The sequence below is a fragment of the Leuciscus leuciscus genome, assembly GCF_965113295.1.
Source record: "Leuciscus leuciscus genome assembly, chromosome: 4".
Taxonomy (NCBI): domain Eukaryota; kingdom Metazoa; phylum Chordata; class Actinopteri; order Cypriniformes; family Leuciscidae; genus Leuciscus; species Leuciscus leuciscus.
Genome location: NC_138728.1, coordinates 45787472 through 45805145, shown reverse-complemented (window position 1 = coordinate 45805145; position 17674 = coordinate 45787472). Strand labels below are relative to the sequence as shown.

At 43.1% G+C, this 17674-nt stretch overlaps 2 protein-coding genes across 2 annotated transcripts; both read right to left on the bottom strand.

Annotated features, from left to right (window-relative positions):
- On the bottom strand, nt 1–3985 carry LOC309496541 (uncharacterized protein). The gene is made up of 2 exons (XM_082166539.1): nt 2111–3985; nt 1–247 (listed from the first exon to the last, which is right to left on the bottom strand). The coding sequence occupies exons 1-2, from the start codon at nt 3178–3180 to the stop codon at nt 34–36; spliced, it is 1284 nt and encodes a 427-aa protein (XP_082022665.1). The 5' UTR covers nt 3181–3985; the 3' UTR covers nt 1–33.
- Nucleotides 3986–4555: 570 nt separating this feature from the next.
- LOC309496532 (tripartite motif-containing protein 16-like) lies at nt 4556–17407 on the bottom strand. Its single transcript, XM_082166524.1, has 6 exons — nt 16757–17407; nt 10437–10532; nt 10117–10350; nt 9511–9670; nt 9310–9357; nt 4556–6935 (listed from the first exon to the last, which is right to left on the bottom strand). Exons 1-6 carry the CDS (start codon nt 17324–17326, stop codon nt 6367–6369), a joined length of 1677 nt encoding a protein of 558 aa, XP_082022650.1. The 5' UTR covers nt 17327–17407; the 3' UTR covers nt 4556–6366.
- Nucleotides 17408–17674: the final 267 nt, after the last annotated feature.

Below are 17674 nucleotides of genomic sequence, written 5' to 3'. Positions count from 1 at the left end.
ATGAATAAACAATAACAGGGTTGGGGTGACACATTAGAAACAAAAAACAAGGAAGGGGAGGCGGAGGCACAACAAAGTTCTTAGGTGGAATTCCATGGTGAGCCGGTGGGTCTTGGGTCTTCGGGGTGAGGGTGTGGGCTGCGGGCAACGGATCCGGGCAGGTTTGGGTGGAGTAGAGTGAAAATTGGGTTTGGGCGAAACAGTCCAGGGTTGGACAGGGACAGGGGGTACAGTGGATGACTGAACACTGTAACGTAAACGCATTAGCTCAAATGATATACAGGGAATTTTAATAATTAATCAGGAATATGATTAATATATATATTGCATATTACAGTTACATTAAAATTATTGAAGATGCAAAATAGATAAATTGAATATATCAATATTCCATTCTTCAGATCAATTATCCTGATATCTTTTACTGGAAATTAATGTAATTATCGAACAGCAAACGACCGTAAGATTAATTTATCAACTTCTCATAAAAGTTATCACTTCTAGCCATTCTGGCCATGAAAACTATTCTCCTGTCCTTATAAATTTAGGTTACTAAAACCGTAATCAAATTGTAAAGCTTGTAGCTAGATCAAACATTGCAGGGACTCGTAATGTGAGAATTATAGACAGAATCAATCAAGGATATAATGGATTTTAATCATTGAACTAATAATACACACTACAGTTATACACGGAATATATGTATATACAGAAACATTAAGACAAAACTAGACGAACACGAATTAAGACGACGAATAACAGATAAAACGAGAGAGAGAGAGAGATAGATAGAGAGAGAGAGAGTGTGAGAGAAGGGAGGAAAAAGAGATCTTCTGGAATGATCTCTTTAAGTTATGGCAAAATCACAAACAAAGTGGACCTTGAGAGCCAACAAGGAAATCAGATCACATTAAAAGTTCAGTAAACTTATCTTGCAAAATGGTTCTCTTGTGTTGGTTGAGGAAAGCAGAGTCCTGCGTGTGTCCTTAAGAGCAGCGTGCGTGTGTTCCCATCTCTCCCGGGGCGAGCGAGGTCACGGGAAATTCAAAGAGTCTCTTTCTTTGAGGTGAAGTTGCCGGGAATGATTCAGGCTAAGTTCATTCAGCTCGTGAATGAACAGAGGCGAATAGGAAACGAAACTAGACTATAGAAAACATACAAAGAAATAAAAGAGAAGAGAAGCAGGCCGAAGCCGGTCCGGACTTGGGTTTCCAAAGTTTTCGAAGGAGCCGAAAGAGGGAGGAGAGGGAGGAGAGAGAGAGAGAGAGAGAGGGAGGAGAGAGAGAGAGAGAGAGAGAGAGAGAGAGAGAGAGACTGAAGTTTCGAACCTTTATCAGTGTCCCGTGTACGCCTCCTTTTTCGTGGAGGACGAATCATCTTAGAGCATTTCGAGCGGAAGATTTTCCTTTGTCCTGTTAGACACGCCCACTCGAATGAGTCATGAGTGAGATCGAATTTGAGAAGATTTGCTCAAGACATATGAAATGTGTCAAATGATACAAATTACTGCAATTGGTTATCGAAATTCAACTCTATCAGGTCGGGAGGATTACAGATATATCAAACAAGTCACATGAAGATTATAGGAACACATAAGATATGCATATCATAAGCATAAAAAAAAATTGAGAAACACACGATAAAACATATATGCATTCCTATGGTTTATAAACACGTCTTAACACAAGAGGGATATATGTAGTATATTTAAAAGTGACTTTATGGGTAAAAAGTCCTTTTCTGTAGTGGGTTTCTGTGTGTGTGTGTGTGTGTGTGTGTGTGTGTGTGTGTGTGTGTGTGTGTGTGTGTGTGTGTGTGTGTGTGTGTGTGTGGTGTAAAGTCACGAGATTTAAAATCAGGGGACTTGGTCGAATCATTTGCTAACAATACAGGGCTTGTTATAAATGTGTCATGCGCCAGGGAGACCCCAGCCAGAGCGGCGCTGGTAATTACCCTGGGGCGTTATATAGACATTGTGCATTATTCTTACATTTTGCAGAAGAGTAAAAACAAAAGCTCTTGTTTTCTCATCTGACGAAGGGGCTGTGTTTGAAAGTCAGGATTCGCCTAATTCAGACCATCTGGCCGGATGCCAAGTCAGTGTCGCTACAACATGACGGGGGGAACAACAGGTAACAAAACAGGACACATGACAGGAGGGGTAATAGGCGGCTGTGGAGCTGAAACAGGAACAGGGCTCCCCGATGACGGCTCGGAACCAACGCTCCACATCTCCGCCTCGGAAATAGCGTCGTCTGTAGCTGTCTCTGGAACGTCGCTTTCTGTAGCTGACTCTGGAACGTCGCCTTCTGTAGCTGACTCTGGAACGGCGCCTTCTGTGGCAGATTCGGGTATGGTGCTCTCAGCAACTGGTTTCGAAACTGCGCTCTCTGTAGCTGACTTCGGAACAGCGCTCTCTGATGCAGTGGGTACAGGACTAGAAGACGTGACAGGAATGTCAAGGATCTTGACAAGACTCGATAGGTAATCAGATAAGGTCTTGGCAGCAACGACAACTGGCATCTCTTGATGAGCTGACACTGACTGCAGAACTGCTTCCGCAGCTAAATCGGCCGCAGCTTTCTCTGCAGCTAACTCAGGAACAGTGCTCATGACTGCAGACTCAGGTACAGCGCTCTCAGCAGCAGACTTGGAATCAGCGCTCTCTGACGCAGTGGGAACAGGACGAAGTGTTGCTTCTGCAGCTAAATCGGCCTCAGCTTTCTCTGCAGCGCTCACGACTGCAGACTCTGGTACCGCTCTCTCTGTAGCAGACTCAGAATCTGTTCTCACTGCAGCAGATTCTGGAGCCGCGCTTACAACGGCAGGCTCAGGAATAGTGCTCTCAGTTGCAGCGGCAGTTAGAGAAGCCATCGCGGACTCAGAAGGGGTCTGAGATGGAGGAGGAAGGGAGCTTTCAGTCCTCCTCTTTCTCCTTGGCCGCGGGGCAGAGGCCATAGCTGGACTTGTGACCGGTTGGGAAGGTTCAGCGGGAACCACCGCAGGTACAGCAGATTCTGTGGAGGAGGACTCTGACGCCGACTCCCACGACAGCCGTCTTCCTCGTTTTCCACGAAGACTTGTAGCTGCGGATGGCGCCTCGGGAGTCAAGGTGGAATGAGTCTGGTCCCCCAGCGTAGCCACGGCGAGGACGCGACCCTCCGGGATCACGGGCAGCATGGCCGGTAGAGATGCGCGGATGGGCTATTATTTCATCCGCAACCGCATCACAAAACTCATCATCCGTCCGCCATCCATCCGCACCAACGTTTTTGACCAATTTTCAAAACCGCACCCGCCCGCCATCTGCTGAATTTATACATATATTTTTCATTTGATTGGTTCATTTGATTGGTTCAACCGCCCGCCACCCGTCCGAAATTAATTAAAATATTATTTTTCGTCACGTCATCCGCCCGAACCGCGGAGTCCGCGGCTGTAACCGCCAACAGCGCATCTCTAATGGCCGGCGATGACGACATGGAGGGAGTCTGCGGCTCCTTACGACACAAATGATCCACCAATTCTCAGAAAGGACGGTGGACCAGTCTCTCCCGTTCAGCCAGAGAAGGAGGGGTATTGAGACCCGCGACAAAGTAACGGTTGACCAGGATCTCCGGCAAGAAAAATCTCTTCCCTTCCACGACCTGGGCGTACCGTCTCAAGGTCGACTCACCCTGGGGAGGAAACAGAAGTTTTCCACTCTTACTGTCGGCGATAGCCGACTGCCACCATAGTTCCTGGTCGTCCGAATGTTGCTTGATGGAATAAGACATACTGTCTGCTGGGTTCTGTTTTGGCCGGTTCATTCTGTTGTGGTTTGTGGAGAGATGAACCCAATCGCAGACAGTATGCAATTAACACAGTTTTATTCAGACAAAACAGGGGAAAACAAAACCCACGATGGGGCAAAACAAGGCTGGTGGGCAAAAACAAAGACTAACTACACTATACTAAGACTTGACAGATAACTAGACAAATAACTAACAACAGCAACAAGATCAGGGGCCTCATTTATAAAACTTTGCGTAGGATTTGCGTCAGAAGTGGCGTATGGATGAAACATAGGACGTGCGTACGCACAGAAATATTCGGATTTATAAAACCGTGCGCACGCACATCCTACGCAGTTTTCCCTTAATAAATCACAATCAATTCTAAATGTAGCGCAGCTTTTGCGGCTTCATGTCACGCCCGTAGATGCCCATAAATAGTCCGTGAAACGCCCACAAGTTAATATTCATTGATTGCGAAATCATGGCAAACACAGAGAGGAAATAAAAAAAAAACGTAACTTCACTCAATGTGAAGTAGAAGTTATCGTTGGCGAGGTGGAAAAGAGGAGTAAAATGTTGTTTGGAGGGCACAGTGGGCATTACTAATGCCAAAAAGGCACTTGAGTGGCAAAAGGTTGCAGACGGCGTAAATGCTGCAGCCTCACAACCTCGACCGTGGCCGAAATAAAGAAGAAATGGTCGGACATCAAAGTTGAGGCAAAAAAGCGTCTAGTGCATCGCCAGAGTTGAGACATACGTCATACGTTATTTTATCAAAAATAAAACAAACTAAAGGCATATGCATGAATACCATGATTCCGTAGCTGATGAAGAAATGTTTTACTATGAAAACAACTTTCCCCAGTGGACAATTAATACATCTATCTATTTATCTATCTATATATCTCCCTAATTATCTATCTATCTATCTATCTATCTAATTGCATCTATCTGCTCCGCCAGATGGACACATTGACGAGAATATCAGTTTTGTACATTATTTCGTTCTGTTTACTATATTATTTATGAGGATGAATTGCACAACATGCCAATATTATTGCAGAACATATTTCACTTTTCTTTTTGCAAATATGTGTTAATTAGCATTTCTGTTGTAATTTTCGTTTGATTTTGTTTGTTTTACACTTTGATCGATCAAACGGGTGTTCGTGTATGCTGTTAATTGTAAGACTTGCTTTGTAAAGTCTTCATGTTATTTATGAGAGGCAGTACTGTCATTTTTTTTACACAACGGTCTAAAGTTTCACACACTTTCACACACTTTCACGTGTTTCTTCCGTCTGCCGACGGTGTCGCCATTTCTCATTTCACCCGTTTTTGTGCGTACGCCTGGGTCAGAGCTTGCGTGAAGGACCGCACATTTTCCCGTCAAGTTTGCTTTTTATAAATACCAATTATTGCGTAGAGAGCGGCGTACGCCTTCTTTTGTGCGTACGCAACGTTTATAAATGAGGCCCCAGGACTTTACAAGACAGAGTTCTTCACAAGGTACTCATGGGAAGGTCTACACACAGGTAATGTATCACAGGATACACACACTGAGAATCACAATGAACCGGCACAAGACAGCAAACACAAGGGGATTAAATAGAGAGACTAATGATAAACAACAGGTGACACAGGTAAAGCAATAATGACAAAACGAGGATAACAAGGGGGCGGGGCAAGAGAACGAGACAACACAAGCACATGGCCCAAACAAAAGGCCATGTGCTTGCACAGAAAACATGGGTCTGTCATGATCCTGCCTCAAGAATTAAAGAACGACAAGGACTAGATGGCAGAATCATGACAGAACAACAACAGTGACACTGTGTTGAGTGCAGGAAGGAAGGATTACAATAGATTTTTATTGAGAAACAGAATTATTTCAAGTGTGTTGAGGTTTAGACGATTCCTCTTCTCGGACAAAATCTCTCCAGCCTTGGAAAAAAGATCCTTTCACAAGGAACAGAGGATGCAGGGGAACATAAAAATGCCAGTGCCAGCTGATATAAATGAGGACACTGATGCTTCTGTTGAGCCCAGACAGGGGAGGATTTCCTCTTTCTTGCTGGCTCCATTACCAGGAGGTCACAAAAAGCAAACAAATCCAAAAGGACAATCCGAATCAAAAAGCAATCCAGTCCAGATCCAAAAATCCAGAGCAATCCAAATAATCTTATCTAATTAATATAACAAGACTATAATATAGCTAGGCCTACTATTGTCGTCCCAAATGAAGATAATCAGAGGGTTAAATACCCCCCACACACACACACACAAATTTTTTTTTTATTGAATAACAAATTTTTAATGAATCCTGTGTGTGATAATTTCAGTTGAAACGTACGCACAGATACACACCGTCACTCATCATGACTCACAAACACACACTGATCTTACGGTCTGTTTGAGGATTCATTACACACATTTATTATGACATGTTATTTCACTGACAGAAGGTCAGCTGTGTTATTAATGTAATGAAGAGAAAGTAAGAATGTTACTCTATAACATCTCACTGTTACTGATTTATCATGCAGCTCAAAGCATTATGGGTAGAATCTCTACAGTCTGTTCTCATTCATCAACAGAGTTTCACTGATGGTGTATTATAAAGAGATAACAATCCAGGATAAACACTAAACCCAGGATAGAGTGTGTGAGTAAATGTGGTCTGGACTGTGTGTATGAGGCTCATTGTGTCAGTGCAGGAACTCTGTCCTTCTACAGCGTCTCTGTGATCCACATACACTCCTATTCTCCTGTGATCCACACACACTCCTGTTCCACTGCTGATGGGCTTTACAGGGAGTTTAGTCTTTATGTTATTGTGCTTGAATGAGTAACTGGAGGAAGAGCAGAACAAACTCCAGGACTGATCATTATATCCAAACCGACACTCATTACTTCGTCCCTTCCTGCTGATGCTCTTATATGACACTGATATACACACACATCTCCCACTCCACTCAATCTCCCAGTAACTGCGTCCACACACACTCTCTCTACACAACACCTGCCACACATCATCAAATCTGTCTGGATGATCAGGATACGACTGCTCTGTGCCAGTGTTAGAAATCACTCTGTTCCTCTCAGACAGACAGAGGAGTTTATTCACTGTGTTCGTATCCAGAGTGAACTGATGGGAATCTGATGGAGAGAAAACACATCAGAATCAGGAATTATGAAATATTTAAAATATTTTCCAATAAAAATAACCGACATTTGTATTTTTCATTTCATATTTCAATCTTCTGCTCATCAAAAATTCCAGATGAAAAACACCTCCACACATTCCACCTTTTTTATTTTACATTTTAAAATCAAGGGATATTTCACAATATTCCTGTTTTTACTGTATTTTGGATAATAAATAAATCCAGCCTTAGTGAGCAGAAGAGAGTTCTTTCATAAACATTAAAAACCTTTGTTACGTACGCTATACAGAGGAATGCATGTTGTATATGTGTATGTGTGGTTAGACTGTTTTATGTGTTTCAGCTTTCATTGGAGCCACAGCCTGTCATTCTTCACCAGGGAAGATGACGCCCCAGTTCACGTCACGTTCACGTCCCCCTGTTTAAACACCTGCATCTCCTCTGTGTCGCCAGCTTTTTGCTCACTCTGCTGTTTGCTCGATTGCTGCTGCTTGTTGCTCTGTTTTATGATTATCACTGTTATTAGAGTCCTTGTATACTGTGTGTTAGATATAGATACTGTACACTTCGAAAAAGAAACATTTTGGAGTTGAGTTTTGACTATACGTGACCCTGGGCCACAAAACCAGTCACAAGGGTAAATTATTTGAAATTGCTGAATAAATAAGCTTTCCATTAATGTATGGTTTGTTAGGATAGGACAATATTTTGGCGGAGATACAACTATTTGAAAATCTGCAATCTGAGGGTGCAAAAAAATCTCAACATTGAGAAAATTGCCTATAAAGTTGTCCATTAATCGCGCATTAATGGATCCCATTTTGCTGCATCCACTCACATAAATATTTTTTTTATATGTTTATGGTAGGAAAATTACAAAATATCTTCATGGAACATGAAGCAATGGTCTTGGACAATGGAAGATGTTTTTTTGACACCAAAGCAAGATGGCGGTCATTAGCCGCGTCCTGCCAGAGGAGGCCAGGGAAGGACCAGCGTTCTACGGGGCGTGCTCTGGCGACAGAGGGGGACGAGTGTGGCGAGGCTTGTGAGCGGCGCACACTATCATCCAGGACCTCTGGGGGCTCAGAGATGGGTGTGTCAATTCTTTCTTTAACCACATTAGGGTGTTGCTCGCCCGTGGGCGAGGGAGTGGAGAACAAAAGATTCTCCCCGGCCCTCCACCAGGGGAAGGAGTGGCTCTGCTACCACCTCCTGGAAAGAAATGAGTGCCATCTCTGAGCAGCCTGTCTCAGAAGCACTGCTTAGCCTGGCGTTTAGTGGGGCTGGGGCGCCTTCCTGCAGCTTCATCCACGATGCAGCCCAGGTGAAGGCTGCTGTTGGGGCCATGCGGGAGCCACGGGAGGGCGCCCTCGGCGGCGAGCAGGCTGAGGACTCTGTACTGACGGCTGGATGGAGGCAGCAGCGGGCCGTCAGGTCAGAATATGTTTTATTGCCTCAGTCTGCTTCTGGGCGGTCGAGAACTGTTGGGCAAAGTCCTCGACCGCGCTGCCGAAGAGGCCAGCCTGGGATAGGGGCATCCCATTCTGCATCCCTCATATCAGCCAGGTTGAGCCACAGGTGTCTCTCCTGGACCACATTAGTGGACATCACCTGACCCAGGGAGCGTGCGGCCACTTTCGTCGCCCGGTGAGCGAGCTCATCAAAGAGCCCTGGGTCAGTCCTCCCCTCGTGCATGTCCCTGAGCATCTGGGCCTGGTAGACCTGCAGAGTGGCCATGGCATGCAAGGAGGCGGCTGCCTGCTCCACAGCTCTAAAGGATTTCACCACCAGACGAAAACCTACAGGCTTTGGAGGGGTGCTTTGGGTCACCACGGGAGGAAGCGCTCTGCGAACACAGTTGTATCGCGACAGAACGCTCCACCTGGGGAACCCCAGTGTACCCTTTGGCAACCGCCTGGTCGAGAGGAGGACAGGCCAAGGGTGCCTTCCAGGACCTCGTGACCTCCTCATGCACGTCTGGGAAGAAAGGCATTGGGGTTGGACACTATCTACACTGGACGCCAAATCACAGACAGTAAAAGAACACAGAACCCATTATAATCAGTGATTCTGTCTACACTGAACGCGCTACGTTCTATTTCTGACTCACTCAATTACGCTATGGACAAATGCATTTGGAATGTTCATGTTGTGTGGAATGTTAGAATGTTTCAGACCATTTTTTTTTTGTTAGAACACCCCATTTTGAAAACATTGCTCCCCGATTTTCTCCGTTGAGAAACGCAAATTTACATGATCAACTGTAAATATCTTCTGTCATGTTTTCTTTCACCCTCTACAGAAAGAACATGAACTCACTCAGAACTCACTCAGATTTTCTGCTTGTTTTCTTAGTGACTTACATTGTAGGAAGTCGTTCCTGGTCCTGGGAACAATGTTGGTGAAAGTGACTGTGGAAATCAACAGACATGAAGAGTGTGATTATCATGTCAAGAGAAAATTATCCCTGCATCTGTTCCTAAGACATTTCTAATATGATCTTCTACATGATATAAGATGATGGAGGATCATTTCTGAGAGCTGATGAATCTCCAGGACTTTACCTCTGTCAGAGATCTTCTTCAGCTCCTCTTTGCAGAAATCCTCCAGTTTGTCTTTCAGCTGATGGACAGATTCTCTCACGCCATCAAAAGAAGAGAGAGAACTGAAGGGATTGTCATTTACGTCTGTAGATTCAGGAGGAGCTGAGAGAGACTGGAAACTCTACAGAAAACAGAAATTAGAGCTCATCACCTCCACACTTCATCAATAACCTGCACTACTGTCAGATTTGTGCGGCTCTTGTTGATCTTTAGTAACTCTCAAACCAGCTCTTTCACAGCATCAGCTTCATTCTTCTCATATTCATTATAACATGTTAGAGCTAAGTTATTGTGTTTGACACTTACACTATATGTGAACTTTTTAGGAAAACTCTAGGATGACCAAACAACTGGCAATAACATAAATGTAACAGATCAAGTCCATCAATGGAGTCACATGGCAGAGTTGAAGCTGGCACCATCAAGTTCATGTATTTCACATTGTTGTTTCCTAAGAGATTGAGATTGAGTCTGACTGATGATGATATAATAACCGAACACACAGATCAACTCTGTGAGTCTGTTGCTCAAGTCCACTATGATCCTGTTCTTCTAGATCTCTGTTACCTGTAGGAAATAGATGTGATCCTGTGTGTGTGAAAGCTGCTCCAGTTCAGCGTCTCTCCTCCTCAGATCATTGATCTCCTGCTCCAGTCGCTCCAGTCGTCCTTCAGCTCGACTCACTGCAGTCTTTTCCTGATCTCTGATCCGCTGTGTCGCCTCAGAGCGGCTTCTCTCAATGGAGCGGATGAGCTCAGTAAAGATCTTCTCACTGTTCTCCACTGCTGTCTGTGCAGAGCGCTGTTACACACACATCACAATCACACAGTGAGCTTCAGTGAGTCCTGACTGAGACTTCTCAAACTTCTCTTCTTCTCCAGACTCACCTTATGAGATGCGACAGCCTTTCTCAGCTGCTGAAGATCTTTCTCTCTCTGCTGGATCCTCTGCTGGAACGACCTCTGCGTCTCCTTCAACTGGTGCTAAAGGACAAACCAATGACAGTAGAAACATCACATTAATCATCAGGTAAACAGATATGAATCCAATATCGGTGAAGTGGTGAGACTGAGGGGTTAAAGATCTTACGTGGTAAGTGAAAAAAGTGAAGTGAAGTGACATGTGAAGGCCAAGTTTGGTAACCCATACTTTGAATTTGTCCTCTGCAATGAAATATCCCACCAAAAAAGGCAAGAGAGCAGAAAAGGCCTTAATCACCAGGGCGACCATCAGATAAGATGGTTTTATTGCTGTTAAAAATGTGGTCAAGACTGAGGCCATAGGAAAGACCTACAGCCCTTAAAACAGACTTTCCTGCATTCAGTTATAGACAAACTGATCTATAAATTAACATTGTGTCTGATAATTGTATGTCTTGTATACTGTCTCTTGCATTTATATTTATTTTATGCATGCTTTTTAAGAGAACTACTAGTTGTAGTATAACTCCACCTATATCGTGTCTCCTATCTAATTAATCCTCATTTAATGACTCACACTTTAATGTACATCACCTCATCATAGAATGCACTAACCACACTTGAGACTGAGTCATAAATCCTCCCAACAGAAGAATTTCCGACTTGGATATTCCACCTTTCTTATTGGTCGAGCCAACCCTGAGAGGTGGGACCTTTCTCAGGCTTTAAATTTCCTTCTCGGTACGTTCGCATAGCTGTCCTGCGGGGCCGCACCAGGCCCCAGGGCAGCAGGCCTTGACCCACAACCAGCCATGTGCTTATTCAGGAGAGAGAGGACCCTCTCAACCACAAAAGAATCAAGGACAACATCAGGAGTTCGGCACAATTTCTTCATTCAGTGCAGAAGAAGTTCATCGCAAATCCAACCATCAACTCTTCCAACTTCCTCCCTTCTCCTGGTTGCTCTGCGTGTCCTCTCCGGCCCAGGGCTGGCAGGCCACAATCTGCACTCCAGCCAAACAAACCATGCAAGTTCATCACCATTTCTTCATTCAACGCAGAAAAAATCGATTGAGACTCATGGAACCATCAAAATCCTTCTTCAGGAACTTCACGAAATGCTTTCACTGCAAAGGCCATGCAAGTATACATTTAATGAGGTGCTCTGAAAATAATAAGCTGATGGTTCTAATTCATAGTTAGATGGATATTTCCCATAGTTCCATTTCCTGCTTCCGGTTTCATTCTGTCACTTACCATTTTACCCAGGTAAATGTGATTGTATGTTGTGTGTTTAGATTAGTTATGTTTGCGAATTAATAAAACTTGTGCACCATACGTATTTGGTTCTGATTCTCTGCTTGCAACAGAGTTTATTTTAGGATTTAGATTTTGACTACAGGCTCTTAGTAGTACTTCACAGGAAGAAAGACGTTTCCCTCTTCCAGAAATGAACATTTCTAAGATTTAATAAACAATTAACACTAAGTGTTCACGGGACAAACAGGTTGATTGATTGTAATATTAATTTTACTACATTAAATTAATTCTAGTAACTGATCCAAATATTCATAATTAATTATTAAGTTATGATTTATTATTAATATTTATTTTGAGCTAATTTGCTACACTGAAATGTAAATTCTTTCATTGTGTACTCCTCCTCATGTCTTTCCAAACTGATTTTCTCTTGCAGAAAACAAAAGAAGATATTGTGAAGACTGAAAACAAACGTCAAGTCGGACACTTTCTGCTTCCCATAGTGACGCTGTGTTTGCATACTTTATCACAGCTGAAGTGAAATAAATGCAATATTTGTCAATGTAACAAGGTTTGATGTTATGGGAAGGAGGAGGCGGGAACCGGCGAACGTTTAAAAAACTTTAATTCCAAAACAAACACAAAACGAAAGTAAAAGATGACTGCCGCACACACATTATAAAACATAAACAAGACACAACGTAAAATCCAGGCCTGGTCCTCTCTTGTCCTTCACTGTCGTCGCTCCTCCTTTTATGCTTCCAAAGCTTCTCCGTGGGAGATACAAGACCGGTGAGCTTATCATCAGTCATGCCACCAGCCTTGCGCCCTTCTCTCACGGCTCTCAGCCCCGTCCTTCCTGCCACATACCCCAATCGCAGGACACGTGTGAGGGGGGGCATTGCTCCTCCCCATCATGCTCCAGACCACGGCAAACGTCAGAGACTCCTCCGTTTCCTCACAGACGGCAGCCATCCCCTCCAGCACCCATGCGCCGGCAGTGAGCTCGCAATTCACTCCAGTCCATGGCAACAGACTCCGCTCAGCTATGCTCGATGACACCGCGGATTCCCCACAGCGGTGGTGGCTCTTTGACAGCGCGTTCCTTCTTCCTCCTGGGTTTCGGCACCAGTGTAACAAGGTCAGTTGTTATGGGAAGGGAACGTTCACAAACTTTAGTTTTCTGTTTGTTTATTTTATAATTAAACTAAATTGGCAGCCCCTTATGAACGACTGCAGCACATAACACACATAATGTAAAAGTCCAGGCCTGGTCCTCTCTCGTTCTTCACTGTCGTCCTTTTATGCTTCCGTAGCTCCTCCATGAGATACGAGACCGGTACGGAGCGCAGCTGGTAATTTAAATACCTATGTAGTGGGGTTTATGTTATTTAATAAATTTTATTTTGACAAACATGACACAATATAACATATAAAAAGAGCTTTTACTGTTATAAAAACCAGATTTGTGAGCATTAGTGGAACTGAAGGTGTGAGAATAATGTCATTGTGGAACAGCTGTGTCGTCATCAGAGCTCGTGCAGTCGCTCTGGAGAAGCTGTGCAAAATGAATCAACCAGCTGCTCTTGAATCTTTGATGCCGTCGCAACTGTCTTAAGTCAGACAAAATTTCTAACCAGCATGCACTGCTTCAAGTCAGTTGGCAATCGGTCTGCGCAGCACTACATGAAGTCGAATAAGCCTATTCTTATCACTTTAGAACTTAAATTATTTATTTTATGCTACTTTAATGTCCTTTTTTAAAGGGATAGTTCACTTTGAAATAAAATTTTGGTATGTTTTAGCGTACCTCAAGGGCATCCAAGATGTAGGTGTCTTTGTTTCCGCAGTAGTTTCAATTTTGATATTTTTAGGTCAAACCGTTCTTGTCTGTCAGTCATATAATGCAGGTCGATGGTCACTGTCTCAAAACACAAGCACAGAGTCCAAATTAAAACAATTCCCCATCGTCCAAATTAAACAATTCCCCATCGTAAGTACACATTGATGGCCTAAGACACGAAACGAGCGGTTTGTGTGAGAAAACGAACAGTATTTATATCGTTGTTATCTCTTGAACACAGACACGTCCAAATGATCTGACGGCGCGGGCGGGTATAGGTATATAAATAGATGTCGCCTTGGCTACTGCAGTTCATTGGAACGAAACCATAGCCAAGCGACATCTAGTGTATACATCTATACCCGCCCGCGCCGTCAGATCATTTGGACGTGTGCTGTGTTCAAGAGATAACAACGATATAAATACTGTTCGTTTTCTCACACAAACTGCTCGTTTCGTGTCTTAGGCCATCAATGTGTACTTACGATGGGGAATTGTTTAATTTGGACGATGGGGAATTGTTTTAATTTGGACTCTGTGCTTGTGTTTTGAGACAGTGACCATCGACCTGCATTATATGACTGACAGACAAGAACGGTTTGACCTAAAAATATCAAAATTGAAACTACTGCGGAAACAAAGACACCTACATCTTGGATGCCCTTGAGGTAAGCTAAAACATATCAAAAATTAATTTCAAAGTGAACTATCCCTTTAAGATTGAAACTTTTGGACCCTATTGACTTTCAATATATGGACAGATGAGACAGTCCTTAAAATACCTTCTTCTGTGTTCCTCAGAAAAAAAGAAGTCATACCAGTTTTGAATAACATGAGTAAATGATGAAAATATATTTTTTTTTACTACTGAACTACTGGTTTAAAAGGGAACTGTCATCCGCCCCCGCGCCTCCTCCCCTCTCCTGTCAAACAGCTTCTGTGCACGGCATCTTCTCAGCAAGCAGATTTTTAATTTTTTTTACTGCTCGTGCCGGAGGTGCCACCCCCCAAAAAATGCCGCCCCGGGCGTTTGCCAGGTTCGCCCGTGCCAAAAACCGTTAAGGCGGGCATACACTGTGCGATTTTCGTCCGATTTTGAGCCGAATTCTGACTCGTGCGACTCTTTTTCGGGTCGGGCCGATTTTCAGCTTTGTCGTGCGTCGTTTGTCGTGCAGTGTTCGTGCAGTGTACAGGGGGAAACGAGAGGCGATTAACCTTTCACGACCGGCAATCGGATGGTCGGATGAATTTCTGGCATGTTAGAAATTTTGGTCGCTCCTCATGACTATATCGCACAGTTGAAGCAGAGCTACGAACCGATTGCCCTAAACTCAGTGTTTTTCCCTCACTGCGCCTGCGCAAAAACAGTTTCATCTGCAGCAACAACAAAAAAAAAAGAAAAAAAAGAAAAGAAAAGGGAGATAGGCCTATTTAAGTTCTGTAGTTCAAAGCTACAAATTACTGTTGCTTACTTCCAGTTCGTGTTGCAAAATGGATTAACCATTACCCACTTCTTCCAAGCCACCTGCGATGTAGGCTACACTTTGCCTCTTTTATTGTTAAAAAATGTTTTTGAAATAAAGCTGTTTTTAATTTTCATTGATGAATTATTGCAGTGGTCGGACATAGACTGTTAATAATTAATTATATGTGTATAATTCATTGTAATCGACCTAAATGTTTTAGACAATTTTCAATGAGGAGAAGTAAGCTTCTATGTAATATTTTATTATCCTCACAGCGCGTTGGTTATGCGGTGATGCGCTATGAAATTGTTGCGTGGCAATTTAATTATAATAGCCTATCACTTTAATAATAAAAGTAGCCTAGGCCTTCCCTAATAATAATAATAATAATACAATAATACTAATAATAATTTAATACATAAATTGGAAATGCTAAATCATCTTGATATTGATAGCTGATGCTTGTTTTGACAATATCTCTGGATACATGATATCGTCTATAGGCGCAACCCGGCACAGGATTTTATCGCGCTGATTCGCGCATATTTCACACGTATAGTGTGAGCAGTGAAGTCGCAGCTCGACGTTCAGACCGTATAGTGTGAGCACAGAAATCCTGAGCTTTGGCTTTACATCGAATGCGATCTACTCGTTCAGTGTGAGTAGCAGTGTTGCCAGATTAGAAATGTCGAAGTATCGTACCAAAACCTCAAAATTATCGTTTTTTAAGAAAAATTATCGTACACGAAACAAACACATAAAATATAGCTATTTTCCCACAATTTTATTTTCCAAATAATTTTACAGCCAATTTAAACAAGCTGTGTAATACGCTCACACTAACTGGAGGAAGTCTGGCTACTTAACTTTTTTTTGCCAAAGTGCAAAAGATATGCCGACAGTCCATATTTTGAACTAGACCATAATTAAACTATGATACAGAGAGAAAAAAGTGTACAATTAACACTAGAAAGATTCAAATTCGATCTCTAAGTCACTGTCATCATATGCCACATCCACTGCTGTGTTGGCAGATGTTGTTGGTTGCGGAATCCTTTTACGGTACAGATTGGATGCCGTCATGGAACTGATCTAAACTGAACTGTCTTCTTCTGCAAAACTGTAGTGTAGTGTTGACGTGCGGGTGACACCGTGTGGTGTGTGTGTGTGTGTGTGTGTGTGTGTGTGTGTGTGTGTGTGTGTGTGTATACGTGTGCTTGCGTGCAGGCAGGCGAAGCGGTAGGATGTGTGTTTGGACGAACGACTGAAAACTCTGAAATGATCGTACAATATGGGATTTTTTTCATTATTGATCGTACATCGTACAGAGGTCAAAATTATCGTACAAATACGATAATTATCGTACATCTGGCAACACTGGTGAGTAGGTTCCTTGCTGAAACCGCACAGACATCGCACAGTGTATGCCCGCCTTTACTGATTCCTTCACCTCCGCATCGCCGTTTATGTTTTCTTTATTTTAAGGTGCGTTACATTTCAGACACAAACGTTAAGCAGTAGACCAGTCACAACAGACTGTACCGCCTGACCAATCAGACAGACAGCGATTTTCAGAAGGCAGGTTTTAAAAAATCTAAAGCAGTGTTCAGACAGAGGGTGAAAACAGACATTAAATGCTGTAAATGTATTCTAGTAGACCCTGTAAACAACATTATGAACCTGTAAATAAGCATAATGGGATCTCTTTAAGTTCATACCTGTTTCTCTGTCCTCTGAGCTGCAGCTGATACAGTGTCGTGGTTTTTATGTTCATCCATCATACACAGCACACATATACACTTCTGGTCAGTGCGGCAGAAAACCTCGAGGAGTTTATCATGTGTTTTGCAGATCATCTCCTGCAGTCGTCCAGTGGCATCAGTCAGATTGTGTCTCTTTCTTTTAAAGAAACTCTCATGTTGTTCAAGGTGATTCAGACAGTAAGACTCCAGACACCCCAGACAGGACTTGACAGCTTTGCGTTTTCTTCCAGTACAGACGTCACACTGCACATCTCCAGCTCCAGCGTAACAGTCAGCAGGAAGTTTAGTCTTCAGTTTCTCCACCACTTCAGCCAGAATGGTGTTTTTAACTAAAGCAGGTCTTGGCCTGAAGGTCTGTCTGCACTGAGGGCAGCTGTAGACTCTCATCTGATCCTCCTGATCCCAGCAGCCTGTAATACAGCTCTTACAGAAACTGTGTCCACAGGGAATGGTCACTGGATCCTTCAGGAGATCCAGACACACTGAACACAGGAACTCATCTTGAGAAAACCTGGCTTCTGCCATTTTACTGCATGAATACAGAGATACAAACACACAACAGCTCAACTACAGTTAAGTTTCTCTTTCCCTGAACTGAAACTGTTTCTTGTTTCCTGGTTCTGTGTATGAGTGCCGTGTGCAAAACAGATGTGTCTGTAAAGCAGTGTGACGAGGCATGATGGTAATATCGGTCCTGTACAAAAAAATGATGGCTTAGTCACAATAGCACTTCAGTGGTCCAGTAGTCCCAAAAGTGAGCACTAAATATTAACAAAGTAAGGAAAAAAAACGTGTGTATATATATATATATATATATATATATATATATTAGCGCATGGCTGAAAAAAAATCCTTCTACACATAAAGAAATCA